This window comes from Eumetopias jubatus, unplaced genomic scaffold (genome assembly GCF_037043125.1).
Source record: "Eumetopias jubatus isolate StellerSeaLion01/CBP00866 unplaced genomic scaffold, mEumJub1_p1.0 scaffold_10, whole genome shotgun sequence".
Taxonomy (NCBI): domain Eukaryota; kingdom Metazoa; phylum Chordata; class Mammalia; order Carnivora; family Otariidae; genus Eumetopias; species Eumetopias jubatus.
In genome coordinates this window covers 78,701,968-78,725,036 of record NW_028274816.1, presented here as the reverse complement: position 1 = coordinate 78,725,036, position 23,069 = coordinate 78,701,968, and the positions used below count along the sequence as shown (strand labels likewise).

At 62.1% G+C, this 23,069-nt stretch overlaps 1 protein-coding gene across 9 annotated transcripts in view; it reads right to left on the bottom strand.

Moving 5' to 3' along the window:
• Nucleotides 1–236: 236 nt before the first annotated feature.
• The window catches only part of MINK1 (misshapen like kinase 1), a 44,304-nt gene continuing 21,471 nt past the window's right edge, over nucleotides 237–23,069 (bottom strand). The window contains exons 2-34 of one of the 9 annotated variants that reach the window (XM_088028030.1): nucleotides 15,752–15,817; nucleotides 13,813–13,869; nucleotides 13,604–13,729; nucleotides 11,815–11,925; nucleotides 11,430–11,520; nucleotides 10,938–11,068; nucleotides 10,646–10,700; nucleotides 10,425–10,503; nucleotides 10,032–10,207; nucleotides 9,569–9,638; nucleotides 9,163–9,367; nucleotides 7,855–7,968; nucleotides 7,335–7,421; nucleotides 6,973–7,155; nucleotides 6,605–6,778; nucleotides 6,033–6,293; nucleotides 5,514–5,599; nucleotides 5,249–5,359; nucleotides 4,997–5,106; nucleotides 4,753–4,841; nucleotides 4,533–4,556; nucleotides 4,255–4,415; nucleotides 3,848–3,950; nucleotides 3,623–3,760; nucleotides 3,411–3,519; nucleotides 2,882–3,049; nucleotides 2,639–2,782; nucleotides 2,339–2,473; nucleotides 2,082–2,182; nucleotides 1,848–1,997; nucleotides 1,606–1,765; nucleotides 1,363–1,502; nucleotides 237–1,079 (exon numbers count right to left, since the gene is read on the bottom strand). In XM_088028030.1, coding sequence (XP_087884156.1) covers nucleotides 996–1,079; nucleotides 1,363–1,502; nucleotides 1,606–1,765; nucleotides 1,848–1,997; nucleotides 2,082–2,182; nucleotides 2,339–2,473; nucleotides 2,639–2,782; nucleotides 2,882–3,049; nucleotides 3,411–3,519; nucleotides 3,623–3,760; nucleotides 3,848–3,950; nucleotides 4,255–4,415; nucleotides 4,533–4,556; nucleotides 4,753–4,841; nucleotides 4,997–5,106; nucleotides 5,249–5,359; nucleotides 5,514–5,599; nucleotides 6,033–6,293; nucleotides 6,605–6,778; nucleotides 6,973–7,155; nucleotides 7,335–7,421; nucleotides 7,855–7,968; nucleotides 9,163–9,367; nucleotides 9,569–9,638; nucleotides 10,032–10,207; nucleotides 10,425–10,503; nucleotides 10,646–10,700; nucleotides 10,938–11,068; nucleotides 11,430–11,520; nucleotides 11,815–11,925; nucleotides 13,604–13,729; nucleotides 13,813–13,869; nucleotides 15,752–15,817 — 3,999 coding nt within the window. In that variant the 3' untranslated portion in view covers nucleotides 237–995. The remainder of the gene's footprint in view (nucleotides 1,080–1,362; nucleotides 1,503–1,605; nucleotides 1,766–1,847; nucleotides 1,998–2,081; nucleotides 2,183–2,338; nucleotides 2,474–2,638; nucleotides 2,783–2,881; nucleotides 3,050–3,410; nucleotides 3,520–3,622; nucleotides 3,761–3,847; nucleotides 3,951–4,254; nucleotides 4,416–4,532; nucleotides 4,557–4,752; nucleotides 4,842–4,996; nucleotides 5,107–5,248; nucleotides 5,360–5,513; nucleotides 5,600–6,032; nucleotides 6,294–6,604; nucleotides 6,779–6,972; nucleotides 7,156–7,334; nucleotides 7,422–7,854; nucleotides 7,969–9,162; nucleotides 9,368–9,568; nucleotides 9,639–10,031; nucleotides 10,208–10,424; nucleotides 10,504–10,645; nucleotides 10,701–10,937; nucleotides 11,069–11,429; nucleotides 11,521–11,814; nucleotides 11,926–13,603; nucleotides 13,730–13,812; nucleotides 13,870–15,751; nucleotides 15,818–23,069) is intronic. The other 8 variants (XM_088028032.1, XM_088028031.1, XM_088028036.1 and 5 more) reach the window with 8 other exon arrangements.

Here is a 23,069-nt window from a genome sequence, read left to right as displayed (position 1 = left end):
GCTGCTGCCTCCTTCTGGGTTGGAAACTGAAGGGGCCCCTCCACGGGACTTCACGTGAGGCGGCTGGAACCAGGAAGCCAGGCCCCTCCCTGGGGGAGCCAAATGCCCTCAGCGAAGGCCCCCCCCCAAGGCCACAGGGATAAGGCCCCCTCAGCCGCCCCCTCCCTCCCAGCCCTGCAGGCTTCCGCTGGTTGGTATCCAGGACTGGGAAAGAAAACAGTAAAACGGGCCCGAGATGGTAGGAGCTGGTTGAATTGTCTTTATTAACAAACGGAATATCCAAGGCCACTACATTGAGGAGGAGCGGGCTGGTGGGGCTACTTGCTGCTCACACTATATACAGAGGCAAGCAAGGGGGTGCGGGGTGGGGGGGCGAGAGCTCCCTGCTCCCTCCCTCCACCAGGGAAGGACAGAGGCTAGAAAGAAATGGGGTTGGAAAGGGGGAAATGTTTTGGCTGGCGGGGTCCCCCCTCCAGTCCCTGGGGTTTGGGGGGAGGGGAATCATTAAAGTGCTTTCAGAAAATGAGGAAATGGTCCCTGCCCCTGGAGTGGCGGGCAACCCCCCTGAAACCTAGGGCCCAGTGACCCCCCCCAGGGTCTGGTACATTCAAGGGGGGAGCCGGCTCCCCTGACGTGCAAATGAAGGGGCCCAGGGCCCTGCCCGGTCAGCAGCAGTGGGGTCCGGGGTCCACGCCCCAAGCACTCTCCTCTGAAGTGGAGAAAAGGGGGGTGGGGCTCGGCCATCCCGATTCCGGGGAAGGGGAAGCTGTACCTCTCCCCGGAATCGGGACAGGCACAGTTCTGGAGAGAAGAACGTATGGGGGGGGGGGGAGGGGCAAGAGAGAGACAGGATGGTCACGTGATCACAAAAGCATCAGGGGTCAGAGGTCACGTTCCCAGCAGGCTCCAGTGAATCAAACCAGTCAAAAGCAAAAGCCCGGGGAGGGGAAAGAAGGGCGGCCTGGGGGGGTCTGGCTGTGGGCACGGCTGCGCCATCACCAGTTCATGATGCAGTTACGGTTCAGCGTCATGAAGTAAACTTGGCTGCTGCCCCCGGAGCGTACTGAGGCGAAAAACACCTGTGGGGCAGGACAAGTCGGCACTGAGGGCTGGGGGGGGGGTCTCGGGTAACTGGGCGCAGGAGAGAGGAGACGGCTAGAAACCGCACAACGCAGTGGTGGCGCCTCCCACCCCAGAGGCCGAGATGCTTGGGGAGAGGCAGCCGGCAACCACGGGGAAGGGGTCCGGGGAGCAGGGCGGGGCTCCCAGAAACTGAAGGCCAGGGAAGGGCAGTCTGCGCCCCCAGAACCCCCTCCCAGGAAGAGCGGACGGCCAGCCCAGGCCAGGACAAGGGGCTCCCACCTTGTCGTTCCGCTCGCACAGGAACTTGAGCCTCTGGGCCCGTTTGTGCATGAAGACGCCGTCCAAGTGGCCGGTCTCCACCGAGCGGATCTCGATGGCTTTCTCGCCCCAGCCCATGATCTGGTTGGAGCAGATGTAGGCTGGGGGCGAAGGGGATGAGGGGCAGTGAGTGGGCTGCAGCTCCGGCCCGGGGGGGGGGGGGCTGGGGGGGTGCTGGGGGCGCAGGGCGGGCACCTCACTCACCCACAGAGGTGGGCATCTCTCCCCACTGCAGCACCACGTCCTTGATGATCCGCCCGTAGGTGTTCACGTAGACACCCTCGTCCTCGTAACAGAGCAGCATCTCCATGCCGTCGGTGTTGGGGAGGAAGATGATGGCGTGCGGCGTGATCTGGCTCTGGATCTGGGGGGCACAGGGCGGGCTGCAGGCCGGGCACCCAGAGCCCGAGGGCCGGCGGCCCCGCCCCGCGGCCCCACCCGCTTACGTGCACGGGGATGTAGACGTCGTAGCTGTTGCCCGAGTCCACGTCCACGGCGTGGAAGCCGGCGCTGGAGCCATAGATGACCTTGAGCCGCTGACCCTCTTCCACTGTCAGGTCGACCAGCAGGGGGCGGTGAGGGAGGTCGGCGAAGGACTGCGGAGGGGAGAGGGGCTCAGGGGCCGTGGCGGGGGGTGGCCAGCGGTGCCGGGCAGGTGGGGGGTCCGCAGCCGGGGCTACCTTGAAGGCCATGAACTTGTGGTAGGGCTTGGGGGCCCAGGCGTACACCTCCACGGAGCTCTTGAGGGCGATGACCAGGAACTTGATGCGCTCGTATTTCACTGGGGGGCAGGGAAGGAGAGGGTCCCCCAGGCGAGTCACCGAGCGCGCCCCGCCCCCTCCTCCAGTCACCCAGCCTCTGGCGTCGAGGCTCCGCCACGCAGCCCAGGCCCCCTGGTTCCGTCTCCTCCTCAACCCCTCTGCGGTGACCTCCTCACCCACGCGGTAGTGCCCGCAGCCCTCCATGTCCCCCACGGTGGTCCAGCCCTGCTTCTTCTCCACTTCTGGGTCGTTGTGCAGAATCTTGTTCCGGAGCCAAGACAGGTAATACACCCGCAGTTTATTCCTTTTCCCTGAGAGCGGACACACAGCCCTCACCGGAGGTCCAGCGCCCACCGCCCTCAGTCGTCCACACCCCACAGGGGCCGCCACGGGAGGCCCCACCTCCCCCCCCCCCCCCGGGCTGCAGGTGGCAACAGAGAGCCCGGGGGTCCCCGCCCCACGTGCGCCCCGCGTGCCTGAGATGGTGATGAGCAAGTTGAGCCCTTCCAGCACGTCCATCTGCTGGAAGCGCCGCCGCCCGATGAGCCCGTACACCTTGCCCTGCCCGCTTCGGTCCAGCAGCATCAGGCCGTTCTCCGTGCCCACCAGCAGGTTGACACCTGCAGCGGAAGCCGTAGGGCAGGTCACCAGCAGCCCAGCCTCTCCCGAGCTGGAGCACAGGGGTGCGCTGCACCCCGCTCTCCCCGCCCCCGGCTCACCCCATAGGGCCGCACAGAGGATCTCTGAATTGAACCGCTTCTTGTACTTCCGAATCTCGGGGGTCTCGCTGTGAGCACGGGTGTTGGTGGGGTTCACGTTGACCACAGAGCCTTTCCGCACGTCGTACTGGAGCTGATCCAGCCGGCTGCCCTCCCCCCCAACCAGGGCTGCGAGGAAGAGGAGAGGGAAAGGGGGAGGAGAGCTGCAGCCCCCTCCCCCGTCACTCCTCACCGCACCCCTGGGTTTGGCGGGGTGGGAGGGGCCTCCTCTGAGCACTCAGCAGGACCAGGGAGGGGTGCAGAAAGGAGGAGGTGCACGGAAAGGTGGAAATGGGGCAGGAGGCCTGGCAAAATCCCCGCCCCGTCCCTCGGGTGCCCAGGCTGCTCGGAGCATCTTTCCCGTGGGCCAACGGGGCCTCAGGCGCCCTCGCTGCCTCTGTCCCCGGGCAGGCGCTCGGGCCCAGGTGGAGGCCGCAGCCGCCTGCGCCCTCCACGGGGCCTTGCGCCTCGCACGGCCTCCCGTCCTCACCTGTGATGGGGATGGTGTCCCCGCTGCCTCCAGGCTGGTAGATCCCTAGGTCCACGAACATCGTGAATGAGCTCTTACCGGGGGCCTTCACCAGCCCGCGAGACTGGTACTGTGGGGGTGCAGCTGCGGTCAGGCAAACACTCGCGACCCGGGCCCCCCCCAGCACCCCTGCCCACTGCCGCACGGCGCCGGGGCTGCATCTGCCCGCTTACGTCGCCGCCTCCGTCCTTCAAGGGGGGGCTGTGACCTTTGCCACTCTCGGTGGGCGAGTGGCTGGGCTGCACCACGTCGGGGAGGTTCGTGTAGCCGTTGCTGTCCGCGTGGAGCAGGCTGCGCTCCTCCTCGGGAGTCTGAGGAACAGAGAAAAGGCAACCAGTGCTGGGCGGAGGAGGGGGCACGGCAGGTGCTCGAAACGGGGGCGGGGGGTCCCCACTCACGCGCTGGACCACCATGGTGCCGCCCCCATAGGGGGTCTGGGTGCCGGCTATCTCCTCCACGTCGTGGACCACCATGGTGCTGACGCTGTCGGTGTCCCCGTCACTGCCACGGGAGAGAGAACTGTCGTCTGCCCCCAGGTCCTGCCCACAGCGGGGAGCGGACCGACAGGGAGGCCCAGTGCCCTCCCCTCGACACTGCCCTGCCGGGGTGTGGGGGGGTGCGTGTCCCCGCGCTGGCGCCCCCAGGGGGGCGGCCCGCCCTCAGCTGCCGCAGCAGTGGCCGACATGGGGATGCTAGCCCAGACCCCGTTCTCTAGAGAAGAGGAAGGGGGCCTGACCGGCAGTGGTACCAGGGTCCCCCAACCTGGGAAAGGGGGAGTCTGCCCTCCCCCAGGATGCCCCCATACCGGGCCCCGGGGGTGTCTCTGCTCCCCTCGGATGGCTCGCCGTTGCTTTCCTCCTCGTCTTCGCTGCTCTCCACCTCCTCGCTGGACGACGAGTAGTCCATGGCCTTCTTGGGAGGCCGCGGGGCCTCGTCCAGGGCTCGCTCTTTCAACAGCACGAAATCCTGTGGGGGTGGGGGCCCGGCACGTGAGGAGGGAAGACTGGGGAGGGAGGGGGGCGGGAACGAAGGCAGCCAGAGAAGGAGCAGGCAACAGGGATTCCCCAAGCAGGCCTTACTGACCTCACCAATGGCGCGCTTATAGCTCTGGGAGGGGCCGCAGGGGTGCAAGGGCAGCCGGGAGGAGCAGGAGAGAGGTGAAGAAAGGTCAGTAGCTGAGAAGTGCAGCCCACGGCCCCTTCGTACCAGGTTACAGAGGGCCCGGCCGGGGCTCCTGGGGGCTCCAAGGCCCCAAGCCCCCACCCGGGAGCAGATGGGGCCACAGCTGCTTCCGGTGACTTACTGCGGGCCGGCCTGGCCGGGAGCGGTGGTCCTCAGGCTTGGCTTTGTGGCCGGGGGAGAGCACTGGGGAGCTATCCAGTTTGGAGGAGGCTGGATCAGGCAAGGTGAGAGAAGGGAGGTCATGGACACCTGGCCACCCTCGGTGATCCACAGCCAGCCGGGGCCCCTGCCCCCCGCCACCGAGCCCCCGGGGCAGGGTCCATCTGACAGACCAGCCCACAGGCCGCAGAGTGGGCAGGCCGTACCTCCCACGCGGTTCCGCTCCAGCGAGCCAGCCTGGGGCAGGTGCCCATGAGAGGGGAGGGCGCCTTCTGGGCGCTCCCAGCCAGGGTCGCTCCTCCTGAGGTCAGGGTTGCTGTAGGAGGGCAGAGGCAGGTCAGGAGAACAGGTGCCCCCCCCTTCCAGCATGGAGCTGCAGCACAGAGGGGACCACCACCAGGGGTGGAAGAGAAGCCCGTGGCAGAAGTGAGAGCGGCGGGGGGGGGCAACTCCATTACCTACAGGCGTTGGGCGGGCCAGGGGGCTGAGCAGGGGACCCTGGAGGCTTGGGGGTGCCCCGCTCTGCCCGCCTTTGCAGATAGATTTGCCAGGCGGAGTTGCTGCGAGGTCTGTGGAGGGAGCACAGGGGTGCCGGGGGGCGGGGCAGGGGGCGCTGAGGTGACGGGGTAGGGCTTGCCCACTCCTAAGTAGGTAACCTAGCAACCTCTCCTGTGGCCCCCCCCAGCCCCGGGGCCACCATGCAACCTCCCCCCCAGGGGCTACCTGGCGCGGACAGCCTGAGTGGGCCGGGCCCCTCCAGCCCCACTGGTGTTGAGGGCGGCAGCGATGGAGGAGGTCCTCTGAGGCACCTGAGCGGGGAGCAGGTCAGTGCGTGGTGCCAGCGCCCTACTGGTCGCCCCTGAAACGCACCCTTGCCTCGGCCCCAACAGGTGTTCTCCCCAGCTTCCGCGGACACGCAAACCGAGATTAGGGAAGCTCCCGAATCTTTCACTGTCATGAAGCTGGGACTCCAGCCCAGCAAGTCTGCCCGCCTGGGGCTTCCTCAAAAGCCCTGGGCATGCTTCCGTTCCCTCACTCAGCCCTGGGAGCAGGGACGCAGTCCCCGAGCAGGCAGCCCGCCCTCTGGCCTGTAAAGCTCGCGGGACAGGGCCCAGGGCAGGCGCCTGGCCCTTCGCTTCCCTTCCAGCCCTGAACCCCATCTCCGCCTTGCCCACCCCCAACAACTCCTCCTTGTCCTTCCTGTTTCTCTTCTCTTTCTCGGTCCCGTGGTAGGGCCCTTACCTTGGGGGGGGCCTCAGGGTCAGGCCGGACCCAGGCTGGGGGGTTTGGGCTGGGGCCAGGCCCTTCGGAGGTGGGATCTGAATTCTGGCGGATGACGGCTCCTCGGGCGCTAGGCGTGGCAGTGGGCGTGGGGATGGCGGGGTCGGGCTCAGGGGAGGCTGGGAAGGCAGCCAGGTTTCGGGTGGGCTGGTCCTGCAGGGACTGGGATCGGGGTACAGGCGCTGCATATGGCTTCAGTGGGACCCGGTGCGCCACCAGGCTCTGCAGGGAAAGACCAGGGAGGGTGGGCTGCCCGCTCTGGGAGAAGGGAGTGAGGAAAGCCTCTGGCTTCCAAGTGTCCGTCGGAGGAGAGGAGTTCTGGAAGCCCCAGAACGGCCGAGACGGGACCAGACTCACGCACGGCAGGCAAGGGGCCGTCTTTGCCCCCGTACCGAGATCCGTGACCCTTGACTGAGGGCGTGTGTGCGCACGTGCACGTATCGTGTGCGCGTGTGAGCACACAACTGTGCCACAGTCATGCAAAGGGAGGCTCCCACGTGTGCGTGCTCACACGGGACCGGGGAGAAGCTCACCTTGTGCGGTCCCTCCTGGGGCTCCACGGGCCTCTGCATAGGAGGAGTTTGGGAAAGGGGGCCCGGGGGCCCGGGGGCGGCCTGGGGGAGGGTGGGCTCAGGCCCTGTGCTGCTGGGCTTGGTCTTGGCCAATGGGGAGTTCTGCTGCTTGTTCATCCTCGTTCGCTCCTCGACCTGCGGCGGGAAAGGGGCCCGGCCGGCTCTGCTCCCCCGTCCTCACAGCACGGCCGCCCCACCCCCCTTCCCGACCGGCCCTCAGGCCCATGCCCAATGCCACATTCCCCCTTCCCCGGCAGGGCGGCCGCCCCCTGCAGCTCCTGGCGTGGAGGGGCGGGGGGGGGGGGGGGGGGGCGAGCAGCGGCCAGTACCTCTCGGGCCCAGGCCGGCTTGTCGGCGGGACTGACGCCCCGGCCGTAGTGGTACAGTGGCTTCCTGTCCCCGGGCAGGCCTTGCTGCTGCTGGAGGGACTTGAGGTAGGCGTGCTCCTGCTGCAACTGCCTCTGGAGCCGCTCGGACTGCCGCTGCTCCTCCAGCTGCTTCCGCTTGTACTCCTGGGCCCAAGGGTAGGGAGAGCCGGCTCAGCGCGGCCCGGAGCGGAGGCAGGCAGGCCCTTGCTCCAGCTGCCCAGAGATCGCCTGGCCGGGTCCCCTTCCCGGAAGTGTCCCCGTCCCTTTGCGGCACAGAGGCTCTGCATCCGCTCCTTCCCAGAGAAAGCCGGGGGCCCCGTTACCAGCAGCAGGGCCTGTTCTTGGAGCAGCTGTTGCTGGAGGATCTCGAGCTGCCGCTGCTCCTCCTCCAGCCTGTGACGGATATACTCCTGGGGGGCGGGGGGGGGGGGCAAAGGGCGGGGGGGGGCGGCAGCGTTGGAGGACAGGATCGGTGGGGTGAGAATGAGGAGGAGAGCGGGCAGAATCAGAGAGAGGGCAGGTGGGGTGGGATGAGCCCCGGGAGGGCAGGCGATGAGGAGGAAGCCAGGGTGGGGGGCCCGTGAGAGAAGGTGCAGGGGTGGGGCGTGGAGGAGAGGCAGAGAGACGCGGAATGAAGGCACAGAGACAGGAGGAGGGCAGGAGCCAGGGCGCGGGTTGAAGGGTGGGAGAAAACAGAGAGAGAGTGAAGCTGGAAAAGAAAGGGGGAATCCGGGGGACGGGAAAGCCGGGGGAGGGCGCCGGGCGCAGGCAGGCGGGCAGCAGGAGCAGAGGGGAGGCCGGGCAGGGAAGGGGTGAGTCCGGTGTGCGCTGGGGGCGCTGTACCTGCTCGCGCTCGGCCTGCCGCCGCTCCTCCTCCCGCCGCAGGGCCTGCATGTCCCCGAGCCTCTGCTGCTCCTTCTCCTGCAGCTTCCGCTGCTCCCGCTCCCGCCGCTGTTGCTGTGGGTGCGAGGAGGTGCTCTTCAGGCCCGCACCGGACACTCAGCCCCGGAAAGGGTGCCCGGCCAGCCCCCAGCGCCCGCGAGCAAGGGGAACTCTACTGGACGGTGCGGGCAGGCCTTCTCCCTGGGGCTGCTGGGGAGAGGCGGCGGGTAACGGCGGCGGGGGACTGCTGCCCCTGGGGGCCGCCGCGGGTGATGCCTCCACCGTCCGCTCCTCCACCAAGCCAGCCAAGCAACGGCGGCACAGTGCCCGACAGCCAAGCGCCCAGCCCCTGGCCCTCACACCCATCCCCGCCGCCAGCGGCGCGGGGTGGGCCGCACGGACAGCCTCTGGCCACAAGGGGGCGGTAGGCGCCCGCGCAGAAGCGCCGGGCCCAGGCGAGTGTGTCCCAACGAGGGGGGGACCGGCGGAGGGGCCCCTACAACCCGCAGCCCCGTGCGCCCTGCCCGTCCCCGCGAGGGGGACGCCGTGGCACGCGCGATGCTGCGTCCGTCCGCCCGCTGCCGGGCACCTGCGCCCCGCGCCCCTCCCCGCCCGGCTCGGGCTGGGCCTTTGCTCAGCAGGGACGGGGCTGCTTTGCGGGGCAGCAGACGGGTATCTCCTAGGACTGGGACGATTTTAAGTCCGGCTCTCCGCGAACTCTGAAATCACGCAATTGTTTCCACAAAAGTCCCCACGTTGAAGGCCGTATTTACACCTTCTCCTTCCTCACCAGGTCCCCCCCGCAGAACAAACGCATCTAAGCACGACGTACACGGCTGCGCGCCTTTTAAGTTGGTGATTTAAAAAAACTCTGCTGTTTAAAAATAAGACTCTCTATTAATTAAAAGGTACTTCTCTCACCACCTCCAACGTCCAAGGGACAAGACTGTACTTTCCAGCAAATCTTAAGCCCAAACCACCAAAAATCACAGGAGAGCCTTCGACGGGGCTACCGGATCAAACCAGATGCCGCCCGCGGTCCCCGCCCAGGACGCCGGAGCGCGTGCGGACGCCCGAGATCCCGCGGGACGCACGGAGCGGGAGCTCCGCACACGCAAGGGGCGGGACCAGCCTGTCCGTGCGGAAGGCGTCCACTCGGCGGGCCGCCCACAGCCCGCACGCGGGGCCGGCGGGGGGCAGCGCGCCTTTGCGCACAGGTCTGAGGGGCCGCGGAGCCCCGCCCCCCGCCCCGCCCGGGGGCCGCCCCACCTCCTCCACGCGCCGCCGCTCCTCCTTCTGCTCCTCGATGCGGCGCTGGCGCTGGTGCAGGAGGTGCTTGATGTGCGCCTCGGGGTCGCGCTGCTGCTGCTGCTGCAGCTGCTGCTTCAGGGCCTCCGAGTTGCTCTTGTTCTCCTGCTGCAGCCGCAGAAACTCCCGGCGCAGCGTCGACTCCCCGGGCACGTTCATTATGGAGCTGGGGCCGGGCGGACGGCGCGGGGGTCAGCGCGGGCGCGGGGCTCAGAGCCCACAGCCGTCGGTGGGCGCCCCCCCCGGCTCCTCCAGCCCCCGCCGCGGGTGTGTGGGCTCCGCCACTCTGTCCCCCCCGCCCCCCACCGCACACCAGGGACCGCACGGCGGGGGGCACGGCTGCCGCGGGGCCGGGGCCGGGGCCCACCTGGGCTCGCCTTCCTCCCCGTGGCTGTCGTCCTCCTCCTCGCTGCCGCTGTACTCGTACTCCGTCTCCTCTGCAGGGGGAGCGCTCCGCTGTGCCTCCCGCCGGCGCACAGACCCCACCCCGCGCCGGGGAGCCTGCCGCGGGGCTGACCAACGCGGTCTGCGGGGAGGGCCGCGCACGCGGCCCCGCCTGCCTCCCGGGAACGTGGGCCCGGGCAGAGCGGGGGACCAGCCCCCACAGCGCTCGCAGGCCCGCACCGGCTCACCACAGAGCCCCTGTCAGGCTGTAACAGGGTGGCCCTGTGTGCGGGAGGTTGCCTGGGATCCGGGGGCGGGGGGTGGACGAGGGCAACCCCCCCCCGGGGCCGGAAGTTTGGGGAGAAGGGCTCCCCGGCCCCGGCAGGCCTAGGCCCCAGAGCGGGGAGCGGGGCTGCCTGGGAAGACCTCCCTGCTGGCCCGCAGACCTTTCTCGCCTCGCTTCTTCCGGGAGCGGTCGATGTGATCCTTGAGCTGGATGCGGACCTGCCGCTCCGTGGGCTGGTCACGGATGAACGGGAACTTGAGCAGCTGCTCCGTGGGCGGGCGGCTCAGGTACGTCTTGATGAGACACGTGTCAATGAAGTCGGTGAACTTCTTAGACCTGGAAGGGAAGGGGGCTCATGCTGGGAGGGCCCCTCGCAAGGCCGGGGGGGTGGGGGGTTCAGAGGTGGGAGAGGGGAATCATCCGTCCAGGAGCCACCTGGGTTTCCCTCAGGTCTTCTCCGCATCCCAGCCCCGGCCCCAGCCCCCACCCCTCTGTGGTGCACACCCTCACTGGATGCAGGGGTGAAGGCAGGGGGCCTGGTCCAGGGACCTACCATTTCTTGGACTTGAGTCTGGGGGGTGGGTTCCGGGGGATGAGGAAGAGGGCTCGCATGGGATGCATGTCGCACAGAGCTGGCACGTGGGGGGGGGACACCATGAGTCCCTCTCCTGGCCCCTGAGAGCCTCAAGGAGCTCCTCCCACCATTCCCTCCCCTGGTGGCCCCCCTCCCCACAGCCCCTCTGGGGCTTCCTCCGCTCCTGGCTCCACACTTACGGGGGGCCCCCTCTGCCATCTCGATGGCTGTGATTCCTAGAGACCAAATGTCACTCTGCAGAGGGGAGAGGAGGAGAGACAGAGCATGTTCCTGACGGCCCCCTGCCCCACCACGTCGGCCTCTTCAGGGCCTCCTCCTGGGCTGCAGCCGAGCCACCCCTCTCTGCCAGCACACCAGCACACCTTCACTGCGCCCCCGGCCCATCTGGGCCCCCGTGTCTTCAGTCTGCCCACCACCCCATCGCCGTCCCGCCCTTCGCTGCCTCTGCGCGCCCTGGCTCCCGCCCCATACCCTGTAGTCGTAGGTAGCGTCAGGGTTCTCGTCACAGGCGATGACCTCCGGGGCCATCCAGTAGGGGGTCCCGATGAAAGTGTTCCGCCTGCCCACAGTGCGGTCCAGCTGAGCACTCACCCCAAAATCCACTGGGAAGACACAGAGGGAGGGGTCATCATGGAGGCTCTTGGCGCTGGCAGGTCCGTGCCCCAGGGGCAGCAGAGATCCTGGCCTCTCCAGACATTCCCGGACACCTCTGCCACCCCATCCACATTCCCCCCCCTGCGTCTTGGGGGAAAACCAATGCGAAAGGGCCAAGGGACAGGCTGGAGGAACCTGCACAGCACCTGGGACACAGAGGTAGCAGGGGGGAAACTTCGGGACTGATTTCCAGCCGGGGGCGGGGGGCTCGCAAGGGAGGAGATGGGGAAGGGCGGGAGCAAGACTCCCAGCCTCTCACTCTGTCCTGCAGGTCAGAGAGCCCCATCTGCCGCGAGGGAACGGGCGTACCTAGCTTGACCTCGGCGTTCTCCGTCAGCAGCACGTTCTGCCCCTTGATGTCCCGATGGATCACCTTGTGGGCATGGAGATGGGCCAAACCCTGCGGCCAGAGGGTGGGCGGGGACGTGAGCAAGCAGAGGGGGAGATGGGGGGCAGCCCCTCCCCACCCCGGAGCCCAAGCGGAGGCTGCATGTCAGTGGGGAGCATCCTCAGAGAAGGCCCAGCAGCTGCAGGGTGGCAGGTGAAGTGGCAGAGGTGCCTGTCCTCCGCCCCCCCCCCCCCCCGCCAACTGCCAGAGAGGTCTCCAGGGCCGGCCTCGGTCTCCCACCCCCGAGCCGCCTGGGGTCTCCCCGGGGCAGGGAGGGTCCGTGTCCAGGGAGAGGCTGGTGCTCACCCGGAGAATCTCCCTGCAGATGTAGGCGATACAGTCTTCTTTCAGAGCGTTCCCTTTCGTGTTCTTTACCAGGTCTGTCACGGAACCAGCACCACAGAACTCCATCACCAGCTACGGGCCCAGGGAGGCACGGGGGTGCGGGGGGCGGGGGGAAGCATCCGTCAGGCAGGGCCTCCTTCCCCTGCCAGCCTCCTGGAAGGAGGGCCAGAGGCCTTGGGGCCACAGCTGGGTGAGCTGCAGAGCAGAAGGCCATGCAGTCGGGAAAGACAGGGCAGGCAGGGCTGAGGGAGACAGTCTGGGTCCTATTGAGGAGCCCAAGGAACCCTGGAAACTAGACAGAATGAGGTGCATGCACGTGTCTTCCTTGGGGACGGGCCCAGGGCTTTCGTCAGGGCCCCGTGGGGACCCACAGCCCAAAACCGCAACTACCACCCCAGAGTGCAGCTTGGCAAACTTTAGCCAGCGAGCGAAACCTGGTCTTTACATTTATAAATGGTTGAAAATAACCAAACTAAGAATCCTATAAAATTCAAGTTTGAGTGTCCTAACTAAAGGCTTCCGGGGGTCCAGTGACACTCCCGTCCCCGTTCAGAGGTGCACTTCCTGTGGCCGTTTGGGGGCCCAGCAGCTGCGCTGAGGAGCCGTGACAGACTGCAGGGTCCACAGAGCCCCAGACACCTGCTGCCCGGCCTTCACGGCCAAGGAAAGGTTGGCCAAGCCCTGGCCCAGAGGCAAGACGGGGCGCTAAGAAAGATTCTCCAGGCCTGCAGGAGACCAAGTAGCAAGCTGCAGGAGGGGTCCTGGGAAGACCCCAGCACGAGCCGCGGTCAGCGCCCTGGGATCGGGAGGCCTGTGCCGGAGTTTCACTGCACGTTTTCCAAAAGCCCACATCCGACGCAGAGACCCGCCAGGCGGGAATGCGTACACTTGTACGTGTGAAAAAGGGCATCTGCACACTGCCCATCTGGGCCTGGGCCTCTCCCTCCGGGGGACGGGGTGTCCAGTGCAGCCAGCGCCTAGCCTCTGGTGCTCAGGATCTCCCACTACACACAGCTGGCAGGTTACCCCCCGGAAGTTGTGCTGCCCTTGCTTAGGGCACAGTCTGTGTGTGAGCGCCCTGGAAATGGGGACGTGACTCAGCCCATCTGTGCAGAGTACACACAAGGTGCTCAGTAAGTACCCGTCTGGCAATGGCGGGAGGGGAGACCCAGCATGAGCCCCAAGCCCACCGCCGCGCTCCCTGGCACTCTCTCCCGGGGCTAGGCTTCGGAGCAGGAAGGTCAAGGCTGGGGAATGGGCCCAGGCCCCGGGGGGCACAGACTCTCAGGAATGTTATGGGCCGGGAGGGAATTTGGGGGAGGCTCAAAGGAGCCACATCAAGCTCTGGTTAGAGGAATCATCCAGAAGGGCTTGTGCTCTGCCCAGAGGGTCCGAGCCCTGCCTCTGCACACAGTATTTGGGGCCATGGCTTCCCCCGGGGCTGTGCGTGAAGGCAGGACTGACGGACTCACCTCCTGCCCTAGCCCTGGCTCAGTGACAATGCCCACCGCCTAGGAAGTACGGGCCGCACACAGTATAAGCTCCTGGTGAGGACAAGGTGCGGGCAAACCCCCAGGACCCCGGGGCCCTCCAGACGCTCCGAGGATAAGAGGCTGCAGCGTGCGAGCCAGGAGGCACTCTGGATTGGGAGGCAGGGAGGCTGTGTAGACTCAGGGAGGGCTGGGGGCCGAGGCTGGCTTGTGGGTGAGCCTGGAAGTAGCGAGGGCTGGGGTGGTGGGGGCCGTCTCACCCAGAGCTGGTCATCATTCCCGGGGGGACTCTTCTTTATGAAGGCCCCGTAGTAGGTGGCAATGTTGCGGTGGTGAGAGTATTTCTTCAGCATGTTGATCTCCTGTTTGATCTCCTCCTCCTCATCCTAGGAGAATGGGAGGGCTGAGCCCGAGAGCCCCCGGCCCGCCTCAGTGCCCCAGCCCGCCATCTGCCCCCATGGCTCCCTACCTCCGTGACGTCCATGACCTTGATGGCAGCCAGCTGCCCAGTCTTGACGTGCCGACCCTGTGGGACAGAGAGCCGGGCGTGGAGGCTCTGAGTCTGCATCCAGGGACGGCGTGATTCTGGGACAGGCCACGCCTTCTGGCTTTCTGTCTTAGAAAGTGTCCCCATGGTGACTGGACACTATTTATGGGTCAGTCACAGGGGAAGGCAGAGGCCTCTAAGAAGCACTATGGAGCCTGGACTCCAAGTGCTAAGCTGCATCAAGATGAAGGGTCTCCTCCCTAAAACAGCTTAGGGAGGCGAGGGAGATTCACCTCTGCTCTGGACTTGCCACAGTTTGAAAAATAGAGCAGGGAGTGAAAGGTTCTCTCCGGCCTTGGAGGAAGCTGGGGGAGGCCGGGAGAGGGCTCTGCCTCTCTGACACCTTCTATGCCCACACACTGCCTCATGTGCCCCTCCCCCCGCCAGGAAGCCTTTCCCAGAATCACCCCCTCCAAGGCTTTTTATTATTGGCAGGAAAGAATAGACAGAGTTGGGATTTTAGGGAACTCGGGGAAACCCAGAAGGCTGGACTGGCCTGTCGATGCACTAATGGAAGTAACTTCTAGAGTACGTCCCTGCCGTTCTCCCTCCGACCCCCTCCTCCCTCTGACATTCCCCCAGGAGCCGTCCCAGCCTTGGACCAGAGAGTCCAGGCTTCCTGGGGAAGAGTTGGGGGGGGCAGCCCGTGGATCATGCTTGTCCTCAGCAGTCACCCAAGACCCCAAGCCCAGAGAAGCAGAACACAGAGCTACTATTTCCACGGCAATGACCCGGCTAGCAATGGGGAGGGGCGCACCTTTCCCCAAAGCTTACAGGGTGGTCCCAGTGACCCAGGAAATGTCCCTGAAATGCAGAGACTGGTGGAAAGGCCTAGCATTGTGTCAGGAGATGCAGAAGGCGGGTATGCGCCTTGGAGGCCCCAGCTCTGGGGAACATCTAACATGCCGTCTCCCCCTCCTAGTGGGACCCGTGGTCGGGCTGGGTGGGCCAGGCTAAAGCAACAAGCAACAGTCCGGGGCGGCCCGGAGGAGAAGGCCAGAGCTCTGGCTCCAGACCCACTGCAGGCCGGCCCGGGAGCTCGAGAAAACCACCTCCCCTGGGTGACAGGTCCTGGGGCTCCACCAGCGCCAAGGCTGGGCCTCGCTGCAGTCTTGGAAGAAAAGCCAGGGCTGTGCTTGTGGCCTGAGCTCTGCCCTGAGTTCTCGGGTGACACACAGCCCCGACAGACACGCACACGCACAGATATGCACGCATGCACGCACACGCACACGGACACATGCACACAGACACACATGTGCACGCACATGCACACAGACATGCGTGCACACATGCAGACACACGTGCACACCTGCACACGGACACACGCAGACACACACGTGCACGCACATGCAGACATGCAGATACACACAGATACACACGTGCACACGCGCACAGGTACACACGTGTGCACGGATACCCACACGTGCACGCACATGGACACAGACACACGTGCACAGATGCACACATATGTGCACACACTTGCACACAGATACATGGACACGCACAGACACGCGTGCACAGATGCACACACGTGTGCACACACTTGCACACAGATACATGCGTGCACATGAATACACACGTGAGCACACATGGTCTCTCGCCACTGCCCTCCTGTGCCCCGGCCCACACCCCGCCCGGATCCAGACCTCCTCCTACTGCACCCGGGACTCAGGGAGACTCCACGCACTGGCCACAGCAAAAGCACCCCACGTCCTGAGCTTCCTTCCCCCGTTACTTTCACCCTCCTCCCCTCTCCCGCCCTCCGTCACCTCCCACAGCCCCAGACCTAGGCCCTGCTCCCGCCACCCCCCCTGAGGGCCCCATGGAGGAGCCTCACGCTCCTGCCCCATTAGAGCCTGACCTTGTACACCTGTCCGTACGTTCCATTGCCGACCACTTCCACCAGCTCGAAGATTCCAGCAGGGTCCTGTGGAGAGGGAGAAAGAACAAGGTGTTGGGACTTCGGAACAGAGCGGGGAGAGAGGTATCCCGTCAGATGAGTGAGCACGGGTATATTGGAGTGGGCTTCGGGGGAACCCAGACCCAGCTGTAGTTTTCATGGATCGGCTCAGAGGTCGTGTTCTACAGAAGTCCAAAGGAGGGGAGAGAGGACAGCATGGGAGCCCACAGGCAGTGACAAACAGCGTCTGCGGCCTCCGAGTGTGTGCCTCTGGAGCTGGGGTCACCTGTAAACGAGGCAACGCCCATCAAGAGCTTGAGACGGTACCCGGCACAGAGTGCGTGTGTTCGGTAAAAGATTTTTTTTAATTTTTTAACTTTTTTAAAGATTTTATGTATTTGACAGAGAGACACAGTGAGAAAGAGAACACAAGCAGGGGGAGTGGGAGAGGGAGAAGCAGCCTTTCCCGCTGAGCAGGAAGCCCGATGTGGGGCTCGATCCCAGGACCCAGGCAGACACCTAACGACTGAGCCCACCCAGGCGCCCCTGTGAGTTTTTAAAAGCAGGGAGAAGTGGGCGCCTGGGTGGCTCAGATGGTTAAGCGTCTGCCTTCGGCTCAGGTCACGATCCCAGGGTCCTGGGATGGAGTCCCGCATCGGGCTCCCTGCTCCTTGGGAGCCTGCTTCTCCCTCTGCTTCTCTCTCTCTCATGAATAAATAAATAAAATCTTAAAAAAAAAAAAAAGCAGGGAGGAGGAACGCTAGCAGGGGGCTTGAAATCCAGAAGCCCCCTCCTCCTGTCCCTTTCCCGCTTCTTCACTTCTCTGAAGTCATCCTGAGCCCCAGGGCGGGAGAGCGGTGGACAGAGAGGGCCGCTGGGAGGGGCAGGGGGCTTTCTGGAGCCAGGCGGTGCCAGGAGGAGAGGCTCAAAGGGCTCACACAAAGCCTCCAAAGAGGCTCACTGCCTGCTGGACCGAGAGCAAGCAGCCAGCACGGCTGCAGGGAGGCCACCCACCCCTCGGCCACCTGCAGGCCTGGCAGGCAGGGGGTGACACCACCCAGAACACTCTCCCCAGGCAGCACCCAGGCCTCTGGGCTGATCATCTGAAAAGTATATAACCTGAAACTCCTTTCTCCCCAATTCTGAAACCCAGCATAGGCTTTCTGGAAAACAAAAGAACCCTTGACTGCTCCTCCATGGCCACCAGCAGCGGAACCTAACCTGGACGGGCCGGACGGCGGGGAGACACCAGCCCGAGGCTGCTGCAGGGTGTCCACACTGGACGCCCCACCACGCTCGCTTTCCCGGCAAGGGGACCTGAAGGCCTGGACACGCAGCCCCCTCCCCTGTACATCCCCTCAGAGCGCACACCACCGCGCACCGAGACCGTGACTTTCCTCGCCCGGAAACTCCCAGAAGAAAGGGCTGGAACCCTCCTTGCTCAGCAGCGTGTCCAGCACCCAGCCTGGGCCCGGCACGCAGTAGCCTGAGAACAGCCCACACCTGCTCTGGGGAAGTCGTGAGGGAAGGTGCCGAGGGGCTCCCTCCTCGTGCTCCCCAGGGGACTGGGCTGACCCGGCCAAGCTCCAGCTGAAATTACCCAACAAAAACACACCGATGACAAAACCACCTTGAGCAGGTCTAACAAAACAGTACGCCCCCCAGGAAAGGGAGAAAGTGTCACTGCACAGGGACCGATGGGAGTGGCTGGGAGCCTGGACCCAGTTCTCATCTGCCTGCAGGACCCTAGACCCCCAGAAGGGCTCAGCCTCTTGGGGGCCTCTGAGCTCGGCCTGTTGGGCAGTCCTTTGTTATGTCTACTCCGCTTTTTCCGAGGTGGACGTCCGCCTCGGGACAGGGACTTGTGGTTGTGAATTTTGGGGTGCTCCTCACGTAACAGGGAAGGAGGATGGGCCTGGGGGTCCTAACCATGCACAGCCAGCCCCTCGAATCAGCACGGACAGTTTCTCTGATCTCAGACCCGAACCCACCTCCTCCTCAGATGTGTGGGAGATGCTGGGGGAAGAAAGCAATCCTTGGGGTCAAACGCAATCTCCAGGTTCAGCTCCGGGTTCAGCTCTCCTGACCTGCAAACCAGGATGGCACAGCGCACCTCCTGGGAAGGGCTTTCCAGAGAACGGAGCCAGGACCAGGCCTGTGACGGGCATTGCGGTGCCTGGCCCCCTGCACAGAACATGGGACCATTTCCACACCTGTTGCCTGTCCCTTCTTCCCTCCAGACGGACCCATTTGGCTTCCTCTCAATCCCGGGGCGCCCCCGCTCCCGGCTCGTGCCTCACCATGCCTCCGTCCATGGCCCGAGGTCACCCTCCTGACCTTCCTCTTGTGCCCAGAGCCGGCCCGACCCCTGCGGCTCACAGAGGAGTCCCAATACCTCAGGCTGATATTCAAAGTTGCCCCATTGTTAACCAACCAATAAATATTTTCTGAGTGAGTGTCTACACCCACCCTGGGCCCACCTAGGCCCTAATCAGGGGAAATCTGTAAGGCAACTTTCTCTTCTTTCATTTACCTGGTAAACATTTATTGAGCACCAACTGGGTGACAACTCAATTAGGTGCAAACAGAGCTCAACGATACATGAGAAACCTGGAAGGTCCAGGACAGACCTTGAGATTTACAGGCCAAGTACCCCAATGCAGACAGGTGGCGGTACAGGATTTTATGCCAAAAGAGCGAGCGAAGGCCCTCGAGGCATCGAGAAGCTGCCAAGAAGAGTGGGAGCCCCTGGAGAGTAGCCTTCTAGGGGGTCTTGGGCATCAGCTGTGTCCTGAGCAAACATTTAAGTGTTTGTCCTGCTCACACACACAGAGAGGGGCTGGGACTGGGTGGAAGGTCCGTTTCGTGGCTTCAGGGACAGACTGAAGCAGGCGGGGCACGTCGGGTGGGCTCCTGGAGGAGACAGTGCGAATGGAGCCGGGCTCTGCAGGCTGGGTCGGCGGTCAGCTAGCACCAGGGAAGTGAGAGCAAGGGGGGCCGGGCGGGGGATGGCAGTTTGGTCGGGACGTTGCATTTGTGATGTTAGGGGACGTCAGGCGGTTAGAAACGAGGGTCTGGAGACAGAGACTGAGAGTGGACACAGGAGACAGATATACAGGGAAGGACGAACACAGGAGCCGGCCTCTTGGGAACAGCCCCGTGCTGCGTGCCGGACAGCAGGTCAGACAGACAGCAGGACACACAGCACGGGCGAGAGCACCACTGGCTCCAGGGGACTGCAGCCGGGAGAGGGCTGGAGGGGCCTCGTTGGGGCAGAAGTGGGGCCCACAGGCACAGTGCCCTCTGGGGAAGCCAGGCTGAGCGGAGAGGAATCAGATGATGGGGCAGCGGGGTCAGACAGAGGGTTTCCAAAACAGGAAGGTCTCCCCTGCCCGTGGAAGGGAGGACGACAAAAAGCCGGGAGATGGAGGACCCCTGCCAAATCGACCTCTTAGCCTGAACATAAACTGCATCCCCTGTGGGGTCACGGTAGCAATTTGGGGTACGTCTGGTTTCTCCCATCCGCGCAACTGGCGGTCCAGAAGGCCCCGTTCAAATGCACATATTTATGCACGGCTCTGACCTCGCATGCACCCTTCGGACATGTGCCTGTCCGCATGCTCGGTGGCTCTCTCCGCACACGGGCCCAGCGCCGGGACAATGTGCTGGAAGCATCCGCCAGCTCTTCCTCCAGCTGCTCGAACTCTGTCATTAGCCGCCGGGGTCCCATCCAGCCGGACGCCAGGAAGTGGGAAGGGGTGGGGACAAGGCTGTGGACAACCAATGGCAGGAGGGACAGGTCTGCTGAGGCGAGGAGGAGGACGAGGGGGCCCCAGGAGCAGCCGGCGGCCCTGACGTCACGGACCACGTCGGCGGGAAGATCATCTGCTACTCGGGACTGGGGGCCTGAGTGAGGTCGAAAAGCTGGGGAAGAGATGTCTTCGGGACACACGAGGGTCACTCGGGAAGACGCTCCTGGGGTCTGGCTCCCAGATTCCGGATGCAGCACGCAGGTCTGGGGTGAGGAATGGATTCCCCATCGTCCTCCCTGAGGACTCCCCTCTACTGTGGCTCAGTCGATGGACCCACTTAGAGAAACTCTGCACTTCAGGGGGGTACTGACAGGTGAGTGGGGTGCGGACCTCTGCAGAACGGTGATCAACTGCTGTCCTCCTGTGACAGCCCCACAGCCCCTCCATCCTCACACTCAACTCACACCCGTTTTTCTCTACGTTCACGTGCCGACCCCACCCAACGATGACCTTTTCCCGTCTGAGCCAAATCCTGTTTGTTTCAGGAAGTCTTCCCAAGCTGTCCCACCCACGAATGCCAACCTCGGTTTCACGTATCAACCTCACAGTGGAGACTGTGCGATTGAGCTTCTCAAGAATAGGACCACGTGGAGACGTGCTTTTCTTTAAATCATCTGAGAGTAAGACAAAGTTGTCGACTCTTGCCACTTCTATTCAGTGTTATGCTGGTGGCTCTACTCAGCATCATCAGGAAAGAAAAAGGAATAAATACAAGCATCTAGGTTGGAAAAATAGAAGGAAAACTCTCTCTGTGTGCACATGACACAATCATGTGCACAGAAAAATCCTAAGAAATGTACCAAAAATCTGCGAGAACAAGTCAATGAGTTCAGCAAGGTTGCAGAATGCAAGATTAATGAACAAAAACCAACCCTGTATCTATGTACGACAATGACTAATCCAAAAATGAAATTAAGAAAACAATCCCATTTACAGTAGCATCCAAAAGAATACATTTAACTACAGAAGTGTCAGACGGGGACACCGAAAACTAGAAACATTGTTGGAACAAGTTAAAGACCTAAGTACATGGACAGATTTCCCATGTTCATGGATCAGAAGACTTAATACTGTTAGTATCTACAGATGCAGTGCACTTCTGTCAATCCCACTGGGCATTTTTGCAGAAATTGACAAGTTTATCCTAAACATCATATGGAAATGCAAGGGATCCAGGAGAAACAAACAATCTTAAAAAAGAAGAACAAAGTTGGAGGACTCACACTTCCTGATTTCAAAACTTACTGCAAAGTGACAGTAATCAAAACAGCATGAGAGTGGCATAATGACAGACATCTGGATCAATGACTAGAATGGAGAATCCAAAAATCAACTCTTTAATTTGTGGTCAACTGATTTTCGACAAGAATACCAAGGCATTCAAGTCTTTTCAACAAATGGTGCTGGGACAACTGCGTATCCACATGCAAAAGAATGAAGTTGGATCCCTACCTTGTACCGTATAAAATTTTAACTCAATATGGATCACAGACCTAAAAATGTAAGGGCTAAAATCATAGAATCTTTTCTCCCCCGCCCCCTAAAACCATGGAAATCTTTTTTTTTAAGATTTTATTTATTTATTTGACAGAGAAAATGAGAGAGAGAGAGAGAGAGAGTTGGGTCCGAGAGAGAAGCAGACTCCCCGCTGAGCAGGGAGCCCAATGAGGGACTCGATCCCAGGACTCCAGGATCATGACCTGAGCCGAAGGCAGTCGCTTAACCAACTGAGTCACCCAGGCGCCCAAAACCATGGAAATCTTAAAAGAAAGCACAGAAGTAAATCTTTATTACCTTGGATCAGGCAGTGGTTTCTTACAAAGGACACAAAAGCATAAACCACAAAAGAAAAAAAAAAACATAAGTTGAATTTCCTCAAAATTTAAAACTTTTGTGCTCTGAAGGACACCAACAAGAAAGTGAAAAGACAACCCACATAATGAGAGAAAACATTTTAAATTATATATCAGATAAGGGACTTGTATCCAGAATATAAAAAGGACTCCTTAAGGACAAAATAACAATAAAAAGACAAACCAATTAATTAAAAAATGGGCAAAGGATCTGAATAGACATCTCTCTGAGGATATACAGTGGCCTAATAAGCACACGAAAAGGTGGACGTTATTAGTCACGAGGGAAATTCGAACCCAAACCACACAAGATCCCACGTCACAGCCACTAAGACGGCTCTACTGTCACAAGGACAGGCACTGACAAGCTCCGAGAGGAGGTGGGGAACTCAGAGCCCTTGTGCACCGCTGGGGGAATGGAAGACGGCGCAGCCGCTTTGGGAAACAGTGTGGCAGTTCCTCAGAATGTAGCACCGAGAGTTATCACGTGATGCAGCAACTAGATGCCCAGGAGAACTGGAAACATAGTATGCACCGAAATCCGTACATGCAGCGCTCACCGCCGCATTAGTCACGGCCGCCCCAGAGCAGTGATAACCCAAATGTCCATCAACCGGTGGATGCATAAATGCGCTCTAGCCACATGACGGGGTATTATTTGGCAATGAACGGGCATGAAGCATGGACACACGCTAAAACACCAGAGGAACCTGGAAAACATGCTAAGTGAAAGAAGCCCATCAAAAGGCCACATGTTGGCACGCCTGGGTGGCTCAGTCGGTTAAGTGTCTGCCTTCGGCTCAGGTCATGATCTCGGGGTCCTGGGATTGAGCCCTGCATCGGGCTCCCTGCTTAGCGGGGAGTCTGCTTCTCCCTCTCCCTGCTCTTGTGCTCTCTCTCTCTCTCTCAAATAAATAAAAGTCTAGGGGCACCTGGGTGGCTCAGATGGTTGGGTGTCTGCCTTTGGCTCAGGTCATGATCCCACGGTTCCTGCTCAGCAGGGAGACTGCTTGTGCTCTGTCTCTCTCTTTCTCAACTGAATAAATAAAATCTTAATAAATAAAACAGTAGTGGTTTCCAGTGCTGGGGGGTGGGGGGGATGGTAGTAACTGCAGGGGGTACCGGGTTTTGCTTGGGGCCGATGAAAATGTCCCAACCCTGGATAGTGGTGACAGTCAGTCTGTGAGCACACTACAGTCCACTCTACTGAAGTGTGTGCTATGTGAATTATAGATCAATAAAGCTGTTATTAAAAATGATAATCCAGGGGCACCAGGATGGGTCTGTCAGAAGAGCATGTGACGCTTGATCTCAGGGTTGTGAGTTTAAGCTCCACGTCAGGCGTATAGGTTACTTAACAAAAAAAAACAAAAAAAATCAAAGAAAGAAAAATAATGCTAAGAGTAGCTCCCATAGCTCTCAATAAAGTATTTTGATTAGTGACAGTCTCCATACCAAGAAAGCGACCCTACAAACATGGAAGGGAGCCCCCAAAGTGCTTTTGGTCTATTAACACATATGAAAACGTCCTCAGCCAAACACAGATAGGATTAAGCGTTAGGGAATTTGGTTTCTATTTTTGGCTCTGCTGCTAAGAGGCTGTGTGTTTGGGGG